General features: G+C 47.0%; 1 protein-coding gene and 1 long non-coding RNA gene across 5 annotated transcripts in view; both read left to right on the top strand.

The window, feature by feature from the left end:
* The first annotated feature begins 1,458 nt into the window (after positions 1 to 1,458).
* Positions 1,459 to 22,484, top strand: part of GCLC (glutamate-cysteine ligase catalytic subunit) — a 45,216-nt gene continuing 24,190 nt past the window's right edge. For 2 of the 3 annotated variants that reach the window (XM_025272089.3, XM_006050277.4), the window contains exon 1: positions 1,459 to 2,062. In XM_025272089.3, the coding sequence (XP_025127874.1) occupies positions 1,913 to 2,062 (150 nt within the window). In that variant the 5' untranslated portion in view covers positions 1,459 to 1,912. The remainder of the gene's footprint in view (positions 2,063 to 22,484) is intronic. The other variant, XM_006050276.4, reaches the window with a different exon arrangement.
* Positions 2,069 to 10,168, top strand: LOC123330336. 2 transcript variants are annotated; one of them, XR_006546176.2, is made up of 2 exons: positions 2,069 to 2,477; positions 9,829 to 10,168. It is a non-coding gene; the product is annotated as an uncharacterized LOC123330336 (long non-coding RNA). The 2 variants fall into 2 exon arrangements; XR_006546175.2 differs by lacking the exon at positions 2,069 to 2,477 and adding an exon at positions 2,484 to 3,579.

The following is a 22,484-nucleotide window of genomic DNA, read 5'->3' as shown; positions in this document are numbered from 1 at the left end:
AGTCCAAGGGACTCTCAAGAGTCTTCTCCAACACCACAGTTCAAAAGCATCAATTCTTCAGCACTCAGCTTTCTTTATAGTCCACTCTTACACCCATACGTGACTACTGGAAAAACCTTAGCTTTGACTAGGTGGACCTTTGTCAGCAAAGTAATGTCTCTGCTTTTTAATATACTGTCTAGGTTGGTCATAACTTTTCTTGCAAGGAGCAAGCATCTTTTAATTTCATGGCTGCAGTCACCATCTGCAGTGATTTTGGAGCCCCCCAAAATAAAGTCCCTGTTTCCATTGTTTCCCCATCTATTTGCCATGAAGTGATGGGACCAGATGCCATGATCTTAGTTTTCTGAATATTGAGTTTTAAGTCAACTTTTTCACTCCCCTCTTTCACTTTCATCAAGAGGCTCTTTAGTTCTTCTTCACTTTCTGCCATAAGGGTGGTGTCATCTGCATATCTGAGGTTATTGATATTTCTCCTGGCAATCTTGATTCCAGCTAGTGCTTCATCGAGCCCAACATTTCTCATGATATACTCAACATACAAGTTAAATAAGCAGGGTGACAATATACAGCCTTGATGTACCCCTTTCAGGATTTGGAACCAGTCTGTTGTTCCATGTCCAGTTCTAACTGTTGCTTCTTGACCTGCATACAGGTTTCTCAGGAGGCAGGTCAGGCGGTCTGGTATTCCCATCTCTTGAAGACTTTTCCACAGTTTGTTGTGATCCACACAGTGCTCACTAAATGTTGCCTGTGGTGTAAGGGAAGCTGGCACAGTAAGTACACACTTTCTGGTCTCAATACGTGTATGATCTAGCTGCTGTCACTTTCAGCCTCATCTGTCATCTCATCGCTCTGTTAAAACATTATTTGAACAGTTATTTGGGGGCGAGGTACCTCGTTCCTTCCCTTTCCCAAGATCGCGCCAACTCAAGAAGTTTCTAATATCTTCCACCTCCATGGTAAGCTCACAGGAACAGCATTTTAATCGCTTGATGGGTGAATTACAACCCTTTGGTTGCAATGAATGGTTTCTGTGCCATCCCAAGAACCTATGTCATCAAATAGAGACTACACAAATACTTAATATGTCTTAAAGCCTGTAGACAAATTTTATTGCCACACCATAAAGCTCTCACCCTGTTTTTATAAGTGTGAGGCCTTTCTCACCTAAAAAATAATCTGGTGGATTCTTCATTAGCTCGAATAATCAACTTTCTTCCCCAACTCAGTTTCTCTTTTCGGATTACAAAAAAAGGAATTTCACAGAGATTATTTGCCTAAAGCCAGGCGGACTGCGGCCTCCGCGGATGCTCCCCCTGGACTCCGCCCTAACCACGCCTCCGCACGCCTACCCCGGGCCCCTGAGTCTCCGCGGCGCTCGGCCCCGCCCCTCACCGGCCCCGCCTCTTTCCCCGCCCCTTCCGCAGCCTATAAAATCTGGAGCGGCCTCTCGCGCCCAGGAGCGGCCGGCCGGCGGACGGGAGGACTGGGCATGCTCGGCGGCGCAGGTTTTGGTCACAAGTAGGAAGGAGCTAGTGCACGACACCGGCAAAGAGAAGCGCCAGCCGCCGCCGCCTCGGAGCAGGAGCGGTGCGGGAGCCGGAGTGGGCGAGGGGTCGGGCGGAGGGCCAGCCAGCCAGCCCGGCCTCGGGGCCGCCGCTGCCGTCCGCGCGGTGCGCCCGACCCCTGGATAGGTCCCCGGGGCGGCGAGGACCCCGCGCTTGGGAGCCGGAGGGGACCGGACCCTCCCTCCCCGGCTGGGGCCCGAGGGCGCCTCCCCCCCGCCACACCCCACCCCGGGGCTGAGCCGCCGCCGCCTTCGGCGGGCAGCTGAGCGTCCGACCCGCGCCGCGCGCCCCGAGCCCGGAGCGGCCGCCGCCGGCCCCGAGGGCGGAGAGAGGGGGCGGCCATGGGGCTGCTGTCCCAGGGCTCGCCGCTGAGCTGGGAGGAGACCCAGCGCCACGCCGACCACGTGCGGCGGCACGGGATCCTCCAGTTCCTGCACATCTACCACGCCGTCAAGGACCGGCACAAGGACGTGCTCAAGTGGGGCGATGAGGTGAGCGCCCGGCCCCCCGCGCCCCTTTGTTCGGCGAGGCCCCGGCCCCCTCGGTCCGTGTCCTGCGCCGCGCTGCCCCGAGGGTGCCCCCGCGCCCGTGGGCGCCCGGCGCTGTCCAGGGCCCTGCCTGCTCGGAGCCTCTGGCCAGACTTCTCTCTCCCATTCATTCATTTGGAGTTCCTCTTCATTGAGCAAACGCGGAGCAGACGCTGGGAAGGCGTGAGCGTGCCAGAGTGTGACACCGGGTGCCTGGAGGAGTTTTCAGGCTGGGGTGTCTGCCGCCGCCGCCTATTGACGGCGTCCCCGTCCCGTCTCAAAATGCCACTAATGTGAAAGGGACTAGGTTGGTTTCAGAAGGCCGGTTGCTTTTCGGGATCAGGTCTAAAGGATTTCACTTCCGCCCCGCCTCATCCAGGTACTTTTTAAAAGCCTCAGGCTTCTCATCAACCACCCCTCGACCACAACTTTATAGGTGTAAATTAAAACAAATTATGGGAACTCGGAGAGCTTCAAAATTAGGATTTGTTAGTGCCTTTCCATGGCCCAGATTTAGCCTGTAAACTTTCCGAATCCATGTGTGCGCTTCCAGGTGAAATGCCTCTAGATTCTCAGTGTTGAACCATTATTTATTGGAAGGATCTGGAAAGCACTGCCTGCTGTTAAGAGTCTTTTCTGCCAGAGCTTTCTGTGCCTTCCTTGGCTTCCTGTTTTTAAGAACCACTTGTATATACAATTCGAATCAAGTGACTTCTCCAAAGGTTCATCTGTTTTTCGTGTTTTACGGTCCATGGCTTGCTCAGGTGTAAATTATGTATCTTCTCGGCAGTGTTATCACTCTTGACCTAAGTGTCAGGGTGCTGCTCCGCCAGTGCCAGATCTGTCTCCTTGTAAAAAGTTTTTCTATGATCGGAAAATGCCTCTGCCTCTCAGTAGTTGAAGGAATTGTGCTCTTGTAAGCTAGAAAAGTAGCTTGACTTGTAACTCATATTTCTACTCTATGGTTTGCCATACTTTATTGGACAGAAGAGGGGTACAGTATGTATTTGGTGATAATTCTTCAGTTTTAGTCTAAAGCTCCTTGGTTTTGTTTTCAACAGCATCCGACATTTTATGTACTTGTATATTGTGTGTATTTATGATCTATTCTTGTGTTCCCTCTAGATTTTTTTTTTCTCTCCCACATCTTCCTTTCCTTTTTCCCCATTAACAAACCAGTGTCCTTAGCAATGAGGACTGTTTAACAGAAACCACGGATTAGAAAAGTTATCTTAGATTTAAGAAATAACCCACTGACCATTTATTATTACTTTAAATCGTACTTCAGTCATGTCTGGGTAGAGTGTAGGATTTTCACAGAGAAATTCCTGCCTGCCAGTACTGATAGTCCAGCTGGGAAATGGGCAGCCTGACCCAAGGGTAAGACTTGAGATTGTGTAGACTTCTCAGGTGATGAAGAGAAAAGCCGCACTCTTCCTCCTCCTGGAATGGCACTGGACTGACACCTTAGTCTGCCCCAGGTTGGTCCTCTCTTCTCTCCTTGACCTGGGGCATTCAGATGCTGATTGTCCATTGTGGTACCTCTGCATTTCTGGGCAGAGAGGAGATGTGACTTGAGGGTTGCTGGGGTGGTGGCGGGGGGTAGTGTGGGATCTCATGCCTAAGTATTTGCTGGTGTTTGTGTAGCTCTGGCATTATGTAAAGGTCATCACTGTTATGTTACCAAAAATTACTTTTCAAACTGGAGATCATGGTCCATTAGTAGGTTGAGAAATAAATTTAGAAGATTTTAGGAATCTTGATTTTTTTAGAACAGATTTTTTTTGTCCAAAAGGATACATGACCCGATTCGAGGGTGGTTGAATCCACAGATGCTGAATGGAAGGCTAACTATGGGCCTTGAACATCTGTGGATTGTGGTGTTTGGTGGGTCCTGGAACCAGCACCTCATGGATACTGAGGGATGACTGTGTATTCCTTTATGTATTGTGTGTGTTTTATGGTCTTTCCTCCTCCGCTAGATTTTTGTCTCTCCAAGACTGTAAAAAATGAAGAGTAGGATGAAGAGTACCGGTTTATCATACATAGCAAGGATATTATGTCAAACCTGAATAATTTGATTGTGTGGGGAGCGGTATGTTGGGTGCCTGTATTGCAGTAAATTATTACTCTGGTTGCAGCTAAGGAGTTTGGAAGTCAGGGTCCCACACTGATGATGGCAGACCTCTGTGTGAGGTGGGGTACCGAGAGCAGGACAGAAGTTAGCACTGATCCTTGCACTTGGTGGGAGCTCCCTGTCACAACCACTGAGTAACGTCTGCAGGCAGGGTCAGCCCACAATTGAGCTTGTCTGTATGCAGAAGCCTAGGCAACCACCAAGAATCAGGCCGGGCAGATAAAAGTGGGGAAGGGTGTGGTGGGGGCTGTGGCCCCGGAGATGCAGGTTGGCCCCACCAGACAGAAAGGGGTGTTTGGGACATGATACGTTGGGCTGTGTTGGTGTGATACCAAATTCTGCTCTTTCTGGAGGTTTTGGTGCTGTGCTTACAGGACCATGGACTTGGATTAAAAAAAAGATAAAAGGAGTCTAAACCCATGGTTGGAAGGAGAGCCTGCCATCTTGGAAATGCCTGGCGCTAGGGCAGAGTTTGGTGGTGTTTATCAGGAAGAACTTGCACTTGGAGCTGCCCTTGTGTTGTATTCCAAGGCCTGCCAATGGCCTGTGTGGTTGTGATGTGAGCCTCGGTTTTCTCCTTTGGAACAAGAGAGAGTTGCTGCTCTTTGAAATCCCCTTGGGCATAGCTCATCTTTAGACTGAAGAGAGAGAAGGCTGGCACCAGTCACTGGCCAAAGGGGTTGTATCGTGCAGGTGTATGTGCTGGCTTTTTGGAGCTCAGAAGTGTTTTCCCGTGAGAACCTTACAAACAGGCAGACTCCCAGGTCAGCTTACAGCTGCAGGTTTCGCCTTGAATGTGGCAGGTCCCAGCCCCAGCCACCAGTGATCCCGCTGTTTCTGGAGGGAATCGAAGTTTTAACTCCCAGGTATAGAGAAGATGCTTCATGCAGGCCCAGGATGGGGGTCTGGGGAAGTTGAGATGGGTGTTCCTGGGGGCCCTGATGTGCGTTAAGTCTTCTTTTATGCAAAAAAAAATAATAATAATAAGCACTTCTCTCTCCACAGCCCACACACGTTTAGGTACAGGTTTTGTTTATAACTTGGAGTATGCACGTTAAAAGACAAACCTAGGAAGTTTATAAAAGCTGCACATGTTGCAGTAAACACGACTCCAATATCCCTCTAGTGTCAGCTGCCTACCAGCCTTTTCAGCTACTTAGTGGCACAGGCATTATCAGAATTGAAATTTGTCTGACTCCAGGGACCTTTCTTAAACACATTATACCAGGTTTTGGATTATTTACAGTGTATGAGATTTCATCAAATTTCTTCAAACTCTCCTGGTTAGAGAGGTATCAGAAAAACGTTTTAAAGGGAGCATACGTTTTTCTGAGGTGGTTTGTTTTTTTTTTTGACCCAATATTATAGTGGCTTTCAAAGGAAAGAAGGTCAGTTGTCCTCTAATTAGCAGATATAAGTACATGTGAACTTTTAAGAGGAAAATACATCTTTAATATTTATGAGTGCGTTGGTATCATGCATAAAACCAGGAGAAGGATTTATAAAGGGCTGGCATATCACTCATTGAACTTCAAATTACTGTGTAGGTTGAGGATGCTTACATGACTAATTAGAAAATGCATAGCTTGTTAATAAGCTTATAATTTTATAGCAAAAATAACATCCTGAATTATAAATCTAGAATGGACAAAAGCATAGTCATTTGAGTCTAATTGAAGGTTCTGTGTAGCTTTGGACAAGTTGTTTAACCTCTCTTAACCTCAGTTTTGTCATCTATAAAATGGAGAGAGTAATTCCTTCCTTGTAGAGTTAGTAAGATTAAATGAGATAATGTTGGTGAAGTGGCTTACAAGTCAGTGCCCAGTCTTTTAAGTAAGACTCATAAATGGTAGCTTAAGATACGTGCTTGGAAATGTTTAAATATCCAAGATACCATTCATTTAAAATGTCTCATTTAAATAGCCATGGTCTTTGGGGAATGAGGCATTCCATTTTTGTAGGTTTTTAACTGAAATTTGCTGTTCACATATAATGGTGTTCCATTAGCTTAGTTAGTCATGGTTTATTGTATTTCTTAACTGCATTTCAGAATTTAAATTGTATTCTTTCTTTATTTTTTTTTAATCTCAGTTTTTTAAATTAATTAATTTATTTATTTACTTTACAATATTGTATTGGTTTTGCCATACATTGACTTGACTCTGCCACGGGTGTACATGTGTTCCCCATCCTGAACCCACCTCTCTCCCCATCCCATCCCTCTGGGTCATCCCAGTGCACCAGCCCTGAGCACCCTGTCTCATGCATCGAACCTGAACTGGCGATTCATTTCACATATGATAATTTACGTGTTTCAGTGCCATTCTCCCATATCATCCCACCCTTGCCCTCTCCCACAGAGTCCAAAAAACTGTTCTATACATCTGTGTCTCTTTTGCTGTCTCACATACAGGGTTATCATTACCTTCTTTCTAAATTCCACATATATGCGATAGTATACTGTATTGGTGTTTTTCTTTCTGGCTTACACATTTGAATCAGTTCTAATGAGGTGGATGAAACTGGAGCCTATTATACAGAATGAAGTAAATTTTTTTTTTAATGCATTATTTGACACTGACTTCTTAGAATATGGTTTTGAGCATGAATTCCTCTGAGAGTCATGCAGAGTCCATCGGTCATCGTGTGTTCTGTGCACGTGAAGCGCAGTTGCTGCATCTTTCCCTCTCTCACCATCATCATGGACATTGACAGCCTTTACTGACATTCTAAAGCTCTGCAATGAAATCCAGGGAAAAGAGTGAAACATGGTTGGCGCCTTCTGGTGATTTTTATTTTCCCCCTCTAATTACCTTTCTCAACCAAGAGGTTCATTTTTGAAGATTAGAGAACCAGATCACTGACCCTGTGTGTACAGTTGAGGTTTTGAGCTGGATTTCAACTGCACTGGTCCACTTTATACATGGAATTTTTTTTTTTTTTTTTTCAGTAAATATGTACTACATGTTCCGGCCCATAAAGTTAACATGCAGATGTCAGGCTATGGGGAGAGTCGGCATCGCTGACCCCCTCCTGGTTCAAGGGTCAATTTCGTGTATGTTAGGAGCTGAGTTTGGGTGCCTCCTCTGGTGTCCATCTCACTTTGGGATTTTTTTCCCCCTTGTTCATTTTGTGTTGTATAGTTTTATGTGGACTTTCTTTTTAAACCAGTTTCATTGAATTATAATTTACATACAATAATGCACACCCATTTTAAATGTAGAGCTCAGAGACTTTTAAGAAGCCAGATATCTGCTACCGCAGTCAAAATTTTGAAATATGAAACATGTTTATTGTATATAACACTTGCATGCCCTCCAGAAGTTCCCTGTGCCCTTTGCAGACATGTGAGACTCACAACCCCTCAGGTGATTCTGCTGCTTCAGTGTGTCATTGGGAAGCTGCCCTAGAGAATCCCGGCCTTATCTAGATAAAGAAAAGCTGGCTGGTGCACTGGGACGACCCAGAGGGATGGAATGGGGAGGGAGGAGGGAGGAGGGTTCAGGATGGGGAACACATGTATACCTGTGGCGGATTCATTTTGATATTTGGCAAAACTAATACAGTTATGTAAAGTTTAAAAATAAAATAAAATTTAAAAAAAAAAAGAAAAGGGAAGTCATTCCAGGCGAGTGAGCAGTGTAATAAAGGAGAGAAGGTGAGCAGCTCTGTGCCTGGTGGTGGTGTCAGCGCAGTGAGCGGGCAGGATGAGCATGCAGAGGGCTTTGGATGCATAGAAGCTTTGCTGTACCTTAACGGCACGAGGAAAACACAATGGAAGGAATGATTTATTCCTTCTGTACACCTGGTTCACCTCGAGGATGTTTCCAGACCTCTGAATGAGTTACTAACACCCCATCGTATCCCTGTTGAATTCCTCTCCAGGAAGAGGAATGTCCAGGATACCATTTCTAGTGGTACCCCTTCCAGAAATGTCTAGAAGTGGTGTTAGCAAATGTACTTAACAAGAACTCTGTGGGTAGCTTCATTTTGAAGGAGAAACCTCAGTAAAGTTCAGTGTAAGACCCCATATCTTAAGAAAAGATGGCAGAATATTATTTGAGCCTCTCGCACAGAATTTGTGTTTCTGAATGTATGTTTCGACCCCTGAGGCATTTGAGTATGCTGTTATATGGGGCATGGCTGCTGTTGCATTAACTGGATAGACCATATCCTAATGAGCTTGCTTATTCATATTCTCTGTTTATACATTTGACCAAATTAGGTGTATTTTAACAGCATTATTTAGATATAGTTGACATAAGCTGCACATATTTAAACTGTTCAGTTTACTAAGTCTTTATATATATATATATATATATATATATAAAACGTGTGTGTATATATACACATACACCTGTGAAACCGTCACCACCGTCAGCATAAAGAAGATGCATCGTCTCCAGAAATGTCCTCGTGTCCCTTCATAACTTGCTTTCCGTCCGCTTCTGTGCGCTGAGCTGCTTTCTGTCCCTGTAGCTCAACTTGCATTTCCTAGTTTTATATTTAGGAAATCACACAGCATGTACTTTTTGGTCTGGCTTCTGTTCTGAGACTCATTTGTGTTGTTGGATGTATCAGTGGCTCAGTCCTTTTCATTCCTGAGTAGTGTTCCACTGCGTGTATACACGACAATTTGTTTATCTTTTCACTGTTGGAATTGTATCCAGTTTTTAGCTACTACAAACAAAGCTATGAAAGTAAACATTCAAGTCTTTGTATGGGCTTATGCCTGCATCTATCTTGTTTATTATGTAGGAGGGATGGACGTTAACTCTTGAAGGAAACTACCAAACTCTTCCAGAGTGATTGTACCATTTTGCATTCCCATCATCAGAATGTGCTAGTTCCAGTTCGGCCACATTCTTGTCGCCACTTAATATTAGTCTCTTTAATTTTAGCCATTCTAATTGATGTGTGGTGGTATTGTATTGTATTTTTTATTTGCGTTTCTCTAAGACCACTGATGTTGAGTACCTTTCCATGTGCCTATTTGCCATCCGTATTTTTTTTTGGTGAAGTATGTTGAAATAATTTGTCTATTTGAGTTGTTTTCTTATTACTGCGTTTTGAGAGGTCTCTGTATTCTGGATGTCGGTCTTAGATGCTTTGCACATTTGTGTTCCCAGTCTATTTTCATTCTCTTAATTGTGTCTTTTGAGGAACAGAAGTTGTTGGTTTTGATGAAATCTAATTTGTCCTTTTTTTTTTTTTTTTTTAAGGATCGTGTTTTTGGTCTGGCATCAAGGAAATCTTTCCTTAGTTTTACATTTAGGCCTATGAGCCCTTTGGAGTTAATTTTTGTGTGTGATGCCGGGTATGGACTTTGGGGTTTGGTTGCTTTTGCACAGTGCTCTGGCACCGCCTGTGAAGAACCCTTTCTCTGCTGCTAAAGGCCTTTGCACGTTCTCACATTGTCGGTTGCCTGTGCTTGTGTGGTTTCATTTCTGGACTCTGCGCTGTTCGTTGATCTGTTGTTCTTTATGCCAATACCACACTCTTTTTTATTGCTATAATTTATAATAAGTTTTGATACCAAGTAGTGTTAATTCTCCAACTTTGCTCTTTTTCAACTTTTTTTGATTTTTTTCAGGTTCTTTGAATTTCCACATGAATTTAGCACAGCTTGGCAGTTCCTACCTAAAACGAACCCTGCGGGGATTTTGTCTGTGGTTGCATCAAATTTATTGATCATTTGGGGAGAACTGACATGTTAACAATGATGCTTCCAACCCAGGAACATCTTTCCACTTCTTTGTTTTTCTCTCAGCAGTGTTTTGTAGTTTTCAGTGGACAAGTCTTTCGTGTCTTTTGTCAGATTTATCACTGTTGCGTGTTTTTTATTATAAATTGCTTTGCTCTTTAAGTTACAATTTCTGATTGTTTGTTGCTAATATATTCAAATACAATGGATTTTGTGTATTTATATTGTATCCTGCAACCTTGCTAAAACTGTTTTTTGAACATACGGCGTACAGTTCTAGTAACTGTTTTAATGTTTTTGCTAATTCTATCTTTGTCATTTAAGATTCAATTGATTTTATTTTTTTTTCCTCTTTATTTTCAGTAGGTTCCTCTGCTTCTTTGCATGACTGATAATCTTTGGATGCCAGACGTCATGAATTTTACCTTCTTGGGTGCTTGATATTTGTATTTTCCTAAAAGCTTTGTTCTGAAATATTGTTATTTGGAGATGGTCTGATAGCTTAACCAGTAAAGAATCCACATGCAATGCAGGAGACGCGAGTTTAATCCCTGGGTCAGGAAGATCCCCTGGAGAAAGAAATGGCAACCCACTCCGGTATTCTTGCCTGAAAAATCCAATAGACAGAGGAGCCCGACGGGCCACAGTCCAAAGAGATGCAAAGAGTCGGACACAACTGAGTGACTAAGCACATTTGATCCTTTCAGGTCTTTCTTTTACAATTTGTTGGGTTGAGAAGTCTCAGCTTAGGGCCAGTTATTCCCTTCTGCTGAGGCAAGGCCTTCAGGAGGACTTGCTGCAGTGCCTTGAACTAGGAGTCACTCCGTTCTGGCTTGTGGGAAGGCACCCTGTCCCAGCTTTGGGTCCTTGCCTCTCACGTGTGGGTCAGATCAGTGCCAAGTCCATAATATGGACCCTCTGCAGATCTCCGGGGTTGTTTGTGCAGCTCTCTTCTCTTTGGTCCTGTGACCTCTAGTTGACTTGGTTCCCTCAGACCTTCAGCTCTCCGTCTTCAATTCAGGGAGCCCCCTTCCCCGACAGGCTCTGCTTCACCTCCCTGCCCAGGGTCTAGTGCCTCTCTGCAGGCAGGAACCTGGGGCATTTGTAGGTCTCACTCACTCAAACATTTTCTTTGTATCACAGGTATACAATGGGAGGGTAAAATTGATCACTATTACTCCATCTTGATCAGAGGTGGAAGTCTTTGCTGCACCTCTTTTGTTTTTCCTTCAGCTTTGCTCTCCTTTGTCTATAAATTGTCCAAAAGCTAGCCCTCGTGCTTACATCTCCAGCAACCTCAGTTCAGTTCAGTCACTCAGTCGTGCCTGACTCTATGTGACCCCATGAATCGCAGCATGCCAGGCCTCCCTGTCCATCACCATCTGCCGGAGTTCACTCACACTCATGTCCATCGAGTCGGTAATGCCATCCAGCCATCTCATCCTCTGTCGTCCCCTTCTCCTCCTGCCCCCAATCCCTCCCAGCATCAGGATCTTTTCCAATGAGTCAACTCTTCGCATGAGGTGGCCAACGTATTGGAGTTTCAGCCTCAGCATCAATCCTTCCAAAGAACACCCAGGACTAATCTCCTTTAGGATGGACTGGTTGGATCTCCTTGCAGTCCAAGGGACTCACAAGAGTCTTCTCCAGCATCACAGTTCAAAAGCATCAATTCTTCAGCACTCAGCCTTCTTCACAGTCCAGCTCTCACATCCATACATGACCACTGGAAAAACCATAGCCTTGGCTAGATGGACCTTTGTTGGCAAAGTAATATCTCTGCTTTTCAATTTGCTATCTAGGTTGGTCATAACTTTTCTTCCAAGGAGTAAGCATCTTTTAATTTCATGGCTGCAATCACCATCTGCAGTGATTTTGGAGCTCAAAAAAATAAAGTCTGCCACTGTTTCCACTGTTTCCCCATCTATTTGCCATGAAGTGATGGGACCAGATGACATGATCTTCGTTTTCTGAGTGTTGAGCTTTAAGCCAACTTTTTCACTCTCCTCTTTCACTTTCATCAAGAGGCTTTTGAGTTCCTCTTCACTTTCTGCCATAAGGGTGGTATCATATCTGAGGTTATTGATATTTCTCCCGGCAATCTTGATTCCAGCTTGTGCTTCTTCCAGCCCAGCGTTTCTCATGATGTACTCCGCATATAAGTTAAATAAGCAGGGTGACAATATACAGCCTTGACATACTCCTTTTCCTATTTGGAACCAGTCTGTTGTTCCATGTCCAGTTTTAACTGTTGCTTCCTGACCTGCGTGTATATAGATACAATTCAGAGGAGGAGGGCATGGCAACCCACTTTAGTATCCTTGCCTGGAGAATCCCATGGACAGAGGAGCCTGGTGGGCTGTGGTCCATAAGGTCACAAAGAGTCGGACATGACTAAAGCAACTGACCACAGCACATACAATTTAAAAAAAAAACCTTTTTGATCTCACTGCATGCTTTGTGGCTTCTTAGTTCCCTGACCAGGGATTGAACCTGTGCCCCCACATTGGAAGCAGGGGTCTTAACCACTGGGCCTCCAGGGAAGCCCCTACAATTATTTATTTATTTTTTTTTTATATAATTTATTGGGCTTCCCTGGTGGCTCAGTGGTAAAGAATCCGCCTGCCAGTGCAGGAAACACGAGTTCATTCCCTGATTTGGGAAGACCCCACATGCCTCAGAGCAGCTAAGCCCGTGCGCCACAACTCCTAAGCCTGTGCTCAGAGCACGCGCCACGGTTACTAAAGCCGGCGGGCCCGGGAGCCTGTGCTCCGCAGCAAGAGAAGACCCTGCAGTGGCCTGTGCTCCACAGCCAGCAAGGAGTCCCCACTCTCCAAAATTGGAGAAAGCCCTCAGGCAGCTGGACTCATCTCTAGTTGCGGTGCACGGGCGTCTCATTGCGGAGGCTTCTCTTGTCGCAGAGCATGGACTCCGGGGCAGAAGGGCTTAATAGTTGCCGCACGTGGGTCCGGTAGTGGCGGCTCCTGGGCTCCAGAGCGCAGGCTCAGTAGTTGTGGTGCAGGCTTAGTTGCTCTGTGGCCTGTGGGGTCTCCCCAGCCCAGGGATCTAATGCATATCCCCTGCATTGGCGGGCAGATTCTTTACCACTGAGCCACCCGGGAAGCCCTACAATTTCTATCTTTTCAGCTATTTAGCTGTTTCAGAAAACAACTCCGCATAACTTACGAAAATCAGGAAATGTGTACAAGAGATGGTAGAATCCATTTCATTTCCTTATCCTGTTACCTTTTGGGGTTTTAGCATTTTTCAAACAGAACATATTTTACTGGCTCCTGGAAAAAGTAATCTAATTACAAACCCATTGATATTAGGTTTCTAGAAAGTTTTTATTTCCTACGTAAACCTCTTTGAGCTTCACAATGGTTCTATTTTAAAAAGCAAGATGATATTGCAGAATGTTTCTTTCAGAAAAGCTAAGACTTCAGCTTCACTTCAGTTCAGTTCATTCGCTCAGTCATGTCTGACTCTTTGCAACCCCATGAATCGCAGCACGCCAGGCCTCCCTGTCCATCACCAACTCCCGGAGTTCACTCAGACTCACGTCCATCGAGTCAGTGATGCCATCCAGCCATCTCATCCTCTGTCGTCCCCTTCTCCTCCTGCCCCTAATCCCTCCCAGCATCAGGGTCTTTTCCAATGAGCTTCACTTAACGTCTGGCAAAACACTAATGACTTTATTTCCGTGATGGATGACCTTTATATATTTGTCAAGTGACTGCTGTTTATTACGGACTTCCCGTGGTCGGTCATGGGCTTGAAGAGAGAAACCGAGGAAAGGGAGGCATTCTCTGCCCTGGAAGAGCTCCAGTGGCGTGCCGGCAGAGGGCGGTGGGGGCGCGGGGCCGTGGGGGCGCAGGGAGGAGGGAGAAGTTTGTTCTCTACGTGCAAATCCTGGGAGCCTTAGCGATGGGGGCGGGATGGGGGGCTTCTGGGAGGATCTCAGATGGAGGTGGCAAGGGGGCCAGGGATGGGCGTGTCCAGACGTGCAACTGTGAAATTCCTGAAGCTGAGGGTCTCTGCCATGGTGTGGGACCAGAGCAGGGCACGGGGGCGAGGGTAGAGGCTGAGGCTGTAGAAGGGCCCCTGTGATGGGCCATGCATTGTGCCAGGGTCTGATGATAGGAATGTCAGTCTAGGAATGGTGGTACATGGAGACGAATCCTGGGTCCCTTCAGAAGTGAACTGAAAGTCGCTCAGTCCTGTTCAACTCTTTGTGACCCCACGGACTATATAGTCCATGCAATTCTCCAGGCCAGAACACTGGAGTGGGTAGCCGTTCCGTTCTCCAGGGGATCTTCCCAACCCAGGGATAGAACCCCGGGTCTCCTGCACTGCAGGCAGATTCTTTACCAGCTGAGCCACCAGGGAAGCCCAGGTCCCTTTGGAGGGGGTGGGAAAATTGCCTGGGAAGGTAACTGGAGGCTGGGAGCTCCCACTGCAGAGGGCGCCTCGTTGCTGCGGAAGGGGAGAGAGTGTCGCCTGGGATGGGGGCCGGGGGGCTGGTTCCTGGGGAACTGCTTGGGCCTTCTGGGTTGGGACCCTCCAGGTGAAGGAGCCCCATGCTGGTACAGCAGAGATACTGGGCAGAGGAAGCCGGAGCAACGTCTGGGCGGGCCGTGTGTGTGATGGGGCGGCCGTGGGCCTGCAGATAGGGCTAAAACTGAGGAGGGCGAGGTGCCTGACCCAGAGAGGAAGCCTGGCCAGCGCCCCTGAACCCCGCTGACCCCCACTAGGGACCTGGACGTGTGTGGGACCCCAAGAAGGACCACAGGGGCGGTGGGTCACTGGGGGCAGGGAGGGCGGCAGGCTTTCAAGGGGATCTGGGGACGGGAAAGGAAGTGAGCCCAAATTGGCCGTTAGGCAGGGACTGGAGGCTTTGGCAGAGACCGATCCTGAACATATTAAGAACTTGGGAAAAGAGCAAGAATTGGTTTCCTGCCAAGATAAATGGCACAAAGCCCATGCGTGTTTTCACAGCTTGTAGGGTCCTTGAAATCTCGATTATGAGTCTCAGAGAGAAACAGAATTGAGCTCGGAAAGCATATGCATTTTGGTCACTGAACTTAGTAGCCAAGGGGATTGTATACTGAAACTGATCGTAAAGGATTGAGTAGTTCAGAACAATGACCCTGAATCGCCACCTCTTAAAGGCTGAGTTTCTCAGATATTGTTTGAGAAATTAAGGAATCATAAGCATTAGACGTCCAGCCAAAAGAACACATCTTCTGTAGGCATCCAGAAAGCGTGGTTACCTGTGTCGGTATATTTTTGGAGCGTTCCTAAGGCCACGGCTACACTCTGTTTGGAGAGCTCTCAGTGTTCGTAGATGTTTGTGTCTGCTACAGTCAGGATTTAGTAATTAAACTTATTTCCACAACAAGATTACAAAAGAACCCCCAAACCAGATGTTCGTAATTATGTAGATTTTCACACAAACCCACTGTCTTGTCTCCCATGCCCCAGGCCCGTTTTTCAGTCTTGTGGATTCAGTTAACTTCTTTCTGAACTGTGTGTTGAAGAAGCAGGGTTTTAAAACAAACCCGGAGGCCAGAGCCTCCTCGAACGTTTACATTTTTTTTAATTTGAAAAAGGTTTTTGTTTGAAAGAATATGCTGAGCCCTGGAAGCCTCAGAGCAACCTAGAGAGGTTATTTGGGAGCACTGCCCTCATTTCCCGCTCAAGTGTTCACGTGTTTACACAAGTTGGGCGCTTGGAAGGCGTACCGTCCAGCACAGCCTGCAGCACCGGCCTGCGGAGCTGCCGCGGCCCAGGCCACTCTGGCTGGGTGAGAGGGACCCAGCGGTCAGGAATTGCTGGCCTCAGAATGCAAACAGCCGCAGCTAGGAAGCAAGTATGTAGCACAGAGGGCATGCACTTTACTCCTGGAAGCGTGTCCCAAGCCTTCACCCAGAGATCACCCACTTCATACACTGTCCTGCATGCCGGTCATCTCCTTCCTCCGCTCAGGATAAACTACCAAAAACCAGTTGAAGAAGAAGTGAGAAACCAATGCCAAGAGCAGCTTGGAGAAGCAGATCTAGGCGCAGTAGCTGGTGCCTGCTTTCCAGGTCCTTGCTCTGTTATGACCCTCCTTAAAGAAATGAAATTGCCCGGAGTCTGAAGCCTTCATAAATGGGAGTGTGTTTAGTGTCTTCCTGTTGTAGCACAAGAGGACATAATCAGCTTTAGGAAGATTTCCACTGATGTATGCATTCAGTTTAAGAGATCATGTGCTAGAAGGGGTGAGCCTTGGGTAGCAAGACAATGGATTCGAAAAGAAACTCCCTTCCTGGCAATACAGAGTATGCAATGTCTGGCATTTGAGAGAACGAAAAAGAGATGGTCCTATACTGTGAGAATTTCTGGAAGAGTGTATCTACAGAAACAGTAGTTAAGAGCTGGAAGGGACACGGTTGTTCTTTTCCATATTTTCCAGAGATTAAAACATGTTCCTAATGTCCATGATTATAATATTTGTGAGGAGAGAGGGGAAATTGTGACTGCTCTGGCCAGGCTAACCATCTTCCACAACTTCACCAGGCCCAAGTGTGGGTGGAGCCCTTGGACGTGGGGCCAAGAGGGGTCCTGGTGTTGGGAGCCAGCCAAGGGTCCTCTGAAGAGTGGGCGCTTAACCAGAGCCCCTCCGGAGCCAGCTTCCCAAAGGCCTGCGGCCAGAGCTTGCCAAGCAGATAGCAGAGGAGCTGTCCAGGCCCAGAGAAGCATCAAGGCCAGTGGTCACCTTGGTGCGGCCTGGGGGTGCGACTGGAGAGGAGGGGCTGGACTGGAGCAGCCGGGCGGCTGCGTGGCATGGGTGCTGCCTTCCTCTGAGTTTCAGACCTTGGCAGTGGTTGGGAGGGGAGTGACTTGATCTGTGCCTGCTTTCACAGTGCTAATGGGTGTTGTGCCAGAAGGCTTTACTTTTACTGAGACCCTGAGTACCAGATATAAATGCCATGGGAAACAGCGTTAGGGTGAAATTTTCATGATATTCTGCTCTATCTCGAGTCTTTTGGGTAATATTGATTACAGGCCATCATGCCCCCCTAAGAACACTTGCAAGACACCGTTCTGCCTCAATATGTGTGTCCCTGTGCTAAGACCTTAGAAAGTAATCACCAATAATACAGGAGGCTACATGGACTCGCTTCTGCTTTAGGCACTTGACAGGCATGATTCTTTGTAATCCTCACTAGTGACCCCCTGAGGTAGGCGTTATCCTCTTTTTATACAAGAAAAAAATATAGCCCTTCAGTTCAGTTCAGTTGCTCAGTCGTGTCCGACTCTTTGCAACCCCATGAATCACAGCATGCCAGGCCTCCCTGTCCATCACCAACTCCCAGAGTCCACCCAAACTCATGTGCATCGAGTCACTGATGCCATCCAGCCATCTCATCCTCTGTCGTCCCCTTCTCCTCCTGCTCCCAATCCCTCCCAACATCAGAGTCTTTTCCAATGAGTCAACTCTTCCCATGAGGTGGCCAAAGTACTGGAGTTTCAGCTTTAGCATCATTCCTTCCAAAGAAATCCCAGGGCTGATCTCTTTCAGAATGGACTGGTTGGAGCTCCTTGCAGTCCAAGGGACTCTCAAGAGTCTTCTCCAACACCATAGTTCAAAAGCATCAATTCTTCGGCACTCAGCTTTCTTCACAGTCCAACTCTCACATCCATACATGACCACAGGAAAAACCATAGCCTTGACTAGACGAACCTTTGTTGGCTAAGTAACTTAGATTTAAATGAGGCTCCAAGCCGAGAGGAGGCTGGAGGTGGAAGGGAAAGGAGTGGAGTGGGAGGTGAGTGATGGAGGAGTGGGCTCCTGTGATGAAGGCCTCGAGCCCCAGGTGCCGGCGGTGCGAGGTGCTGTTGGTTCCCAGGTGGCCGGTGATTCCCTCCCAGAGAAATGCCAGTGAGCTTTCAGGTCTGAAATATGGAGAAGGTGCAGTCACTTTCTCTGTCCGCAGGGTGGATGTTAACAGGTTTAGTGATGTGACTGCTGCCTTCTCAGCTAATCTTCTGCTGGGAGCCCAGCCCTGGGAAAAGCGCAGACACAGATGAGCCTCTCTGGGGATCAGGCTGACCACACCTGAAAGTTATGCCAAGGTGCGGACCTTGGACCCAGGCAGCAGGCCAGCGTCAGCACCCCAAATCAGGAGCTCTGATGTATCTGAGATTGTAACCTTTCCCCATGAATTCCAGGCTTGGTGGGAAGGGGCTTGGGTTGGCGCATCTCCGTCCCCCAGACCCCGTCTTCAGCGGGTCAGAGCTGCTGGTGGGGCCTGCCGCAGCGTTCAGGCACCGCCTCTGGGAGATGTGGTTATGAGAGACCCTCCCTGAGATGGAAGGACATTCGACTTGGCTCTGGAATCCTGGGGGCTTAGGGGGCCCTTCGAACACAGCAGTGACTTCGGAGCTGGACGTCCTGTTTCAACACCAGCTCTCAGTTTCCTTAGAGAGCATCACCCCTCCCTTTGTTGGGTGGGTTAACCTACCACCAGTTCCTGAGAACGAAACCCCTGAATTTCTCCTATCTCCACGGTGGTCCCTGAACTGGGGCCAAGTTCTGGGGCCAAGTTCTTCGCTAAGCACACTCACAGGGGCCGAGCTTGCTTTGTCCCTCTCTCGCCTGGAGCCCAGAGCCCACCCTCCTGAAGCTCAGAGTTCTCCTGCACCTTGTGGGAGTCCTCCAGGGCCCCTCACTCCTTAAATCCAATAAGTCACATGTGCCTACTGTCTACAATAAGGGAGAGGATGGTGTTTTTTTTCCCCTTGACTGAGAGGTATCGTCCCCTTTATGAGATTCATCAGTTTTCCCTTCCTGCCCTCTCCCCAGCTGTGCACTGCAGAGCAGTTGGTCCATGGCACCCTCTCCTGTCAGCCACTTGGTGACCAGGACCCTGTTCTCAGGAAAAAGCCAAGGAACTTACTTATCCTCAGAATCTGGAAGGTTCTAATCTGCAGGTGTTTTGAGATAAATAAGAACTACTTGTGTGCTTCCCCATGGCTCAGATCATAAACAGTCTGCCTGCAATGCAGGAGACCTGGGTTTGATCTGTGGGTTGGGACAATTCCCTGGAGGAGGGCATGGCAACCCACTCTAGTATTTTTGCCTGGTGAATCCCATAGACAGAGGAGCCTGGCAGGCTGCCGTTCATGGGGAAGTCGGACACAACTGAGCAACAAAGTCCAGCAGACAAGAACTATTTATATTTACAATATTGTTTCTTTAGGAGGAAGTGTCTTCTGGCTTAGGTTTCTAAGTTGCAGAGTGCCCCTGTTGATGGCCACAGCAAACATCCCCTTTGATAACTTCACAAAATCTGCTGTCTTTTCTGAGTTTAATTTGTAAGAGCAGGCCAGTTGGGTTCTGCTAGTTTGATTCAGAAATAAGGTAGGAGTGCCTTAGTCTGGCCTTTATTTCTTGTTCAGTCGCTCAGTCATATCTGACTCTTTGCAGCCCCATGGACTGCAGCATGCCAGGCTTCCCTGTCCTTCACCATCTCCTAGAGTTTGCTCAAACTCATGTCCACTGAGTCAATGATGCCATCCAACCATCAGAAAATTAAAACCATATGCCTGACATGTAGTGGCATAGTTAAAAAAAAAAATCAGCCCATGTCAGTTCAGAGGCCCAGAAGGTAGAGGTCTCACAGCATTTGTAGGACAAGAAAGAGCCAATCTGCATGCAGGATTCCCTTTGAACCAGCAGCAATGCATCAGTAAGTGTGTCCAAATGTAATTCCAGGAGGTGAGTTCTCCCAAGCTTAAGTCCAGAGCTGTGCAGTACCACTTGCTGCAGTAATCGAATTGTTTGCAATATCCAGTTAGGAACTTGGGAACTGAAATTTTTATTTAATTTTAAATCCAGGAAGTCACACCTGCCTAGTGTCTCCAATAAAGGAGAGAATCCCACCCCCCCCCCCACCCCCGCCATTTACTGAAAGGTCTGGTTGTCCCCTTTCTGAGATCCATCAGTTTTCCCTGCTCTCTCCTGAATCTTAAGTTTTTTCACCAAGGCCTCTTATCTTAATCTTGGCCTGGGAAGAATTTGTTTTGGTAGTGATTCAAGGAAGTAACTTTACTTAATCGTATAGGAAATTCGTCATTTTGCACAGTGTTATATTTGAGATTAACATTTTATAAATAAAGAGCCTCCTGCTTTGTTAGCTGAAGTCCAGGTCTAGGACACGCCGGCGGAAGGCCAGGCCAAGGTCACGTTATTTTGTGTAAACTTCCCTGGTGTGCACCCCGTGTCATCTGTGGTATGAAACGGCATTTCATAGTAGGGAAAAAGTCAAAATGTAACAGATATTCTAAGAGTTTGATGTAACTTTATTTATTTTTGGCCCGTGTGTGTGTGTTTTTTTTTTTTTTTTTCTATTGAAGTATAGTTGATTTACCATGTTGTGTTTTGGATGTACAGCAGAGTGGTTCAGTTATATGTACATATATATACACGCATATATGTACAGACATACACACACATTCATATATGTATGTTTTCTTCAGATTCTTTTCCCTTAGAGGTTATCACAAAATACTGAGTTTAGTTCCCTGATGTAACTTTAGAGTGAGCTACTGAAACGTTTCCTTTTGGGGAAAATAGGACGGTTTTTAAAAGAACATCTCCACAGTTACAGTCTAAAATATCACCGTTTACAGGTGGTTCCTGGACTTGTGGCGGGTGTGCAGGTCCATCCGCCATTTCAAGCACGGCTGTTCAGATCTTGCCGCACAGGTCTCCGCTGTTTCACTGCAGGTGATTCGGAAACCAAGTAGCATCACCGTGGCAGGCACGTCCTTGGGTGCTCCAGGCTTGGGTGTCAAGCTCGATATGAAAATGGGTGCCATCCAGCTGGATGATCAAAAGTGCTCAAAAACATCGGTCATTAATATTTGCTGTGTGAGGGAACCGTCTTCTGGGCAGAAGACGTGGTCTCTCGCTTTAAAGCAGTTTATGATCTAGAGGCAGGACTACGTGACATGGTCCCCTGGGGGGGTGCGCTCAGTTTATCTGTATCTCTGGGCAGCCAGCCAGGTGATTACACTGCAGTCAGGGTAGTTGTCAGGCGGGGGGCTGTATTTATGAGGACCTCCTCCTTTGCCTGGCCAGGAAGCCTTCTGATCCCCAAGGCGGAACCAGACCCTCCTGTTAGCACAGGCCCAGGTCTGACGGTCATCCTGAGCTGCTGCCCAGACCGTGTAGCTCCCTTGGGTTGTTGACTGTCATTCCAGGCCCCGCGTGAGCTGAGAGCAGGAGTCATGCGCCTGGCTCTGCACCGGCGTTGCTCCCAGCACTTGCCGAAGATAGGACTTGAGTCAAAGGACTTGCCGTGGGGGCTGTGGGACGCTGCGTTTCGGCACTCGTGGGTCATCGGCCACTTAGAGCCTGACCACAGGATGGCTTCAGGCTTGTTCAGGAGATCAGTGTAAGGAGAAAACCAGGTTTCTTAGAAACAACAGGTGGTTCCAGTAGGAATCAAGAGTACTACCCGCCTGGGCAGGTGAATGGGAGGAGCTGGCCCTAAATCCTGAATTGTGAATGTCAGTAAGGTGGCTGCAGCCCACTCCTCCTGGGCTAAGTCCCCCCACCCGGCCCTCCTCGGCCTGACCTCCTGGGCACAGGTGTATAGCGGTGGAGTCCTCCTCCCAGTGCCGGGGAAGCACTTAGGACCTCATTGTCCCCAAGGAGGTGGTGATGGGTTCCCTCTCTTGAGAGGTCAGGCACATGATCGGTTAGATACTTAGAGAGGTGGCCCAGGGACCTTTGTATAACTTTGTTTCAAAGAGATTTGAACATTCCTTTTTTCTAATGTACACAGAAATTGACAGGAACTTTCTCAAAGTACTGTCTCCCTAAATAGGGAATTGCCTATGGCTGATTCTGAGTCTTAATAGATCTAGATTCTGAATCAAGCACTGTTTTCATCTCTGGGAAGCAGAAATTTACAACTTAATATTTTATAAAACGTCTCGTCTTTTCTCAAATCCTGAGCTTCCTGAAACCTTTACCTTCATGGTAGAGTATCAAAATGCCTTTAAAAAAAAAAAAAGAACATTTAAATTTTAAACTAGTTAGTGCTATTGAATGACTTGAATTCTAAAAATGTCAGCATTTTAATATTACGTTAGCAGTACTGTTAACTTGAGCTTTAGTGCCACAAGTATGTCACTGTCTGTGTTCGGCACTGGCTTACATCACCCTCAGTTAAAGTTCTTTATTTTTATTGGCCTAATTTCAGGTGAACACACAGCACCTCCTGCTTGCGCAGACCTGCGTTGAATGGCTGGACGGCTCCCGTGTCCAGGTCCTTCCTAGCAACCCTCTATCGTTAGTAAACCACGTAATAGTCTTTTTGAAGGTGCCTTTGTCTTTGATTCAGCAGCTCAGAAATATTAGTGACTTTTATCCTAGTGGGATAGCATTTAGTCTTTTAGCAATAGAAACTTAAAGGATTTTAACTTTATTTGTAGAAAAAACAGTGCGCATTTTAAGTAGAGCGTCTCAAAAACTACTTGGGCGTTTC

The sequence above is a fragment of the Bubalus bubalis genome, chromosome 2 (genome assembly GCF_019923935.1).
Source record: "Bubalus bubalis isolate 160015118507 breed Murrah chromosome 2, NDDB_SH_1, whole genome shotgun sequence".
NCBI classification, from domain to species: domain Eukaryota; kingdom Metazoa; phylum Chordata; class Mammalia; order Artiodactyla; family Bovidae; genus Bubalus; species Bubalus bubalis.
The sequence above is the reverse complement of the archived record's forward strand: the minus strand, read 5'-3'. Positions and strand labels throughout refer to the sequence as shown.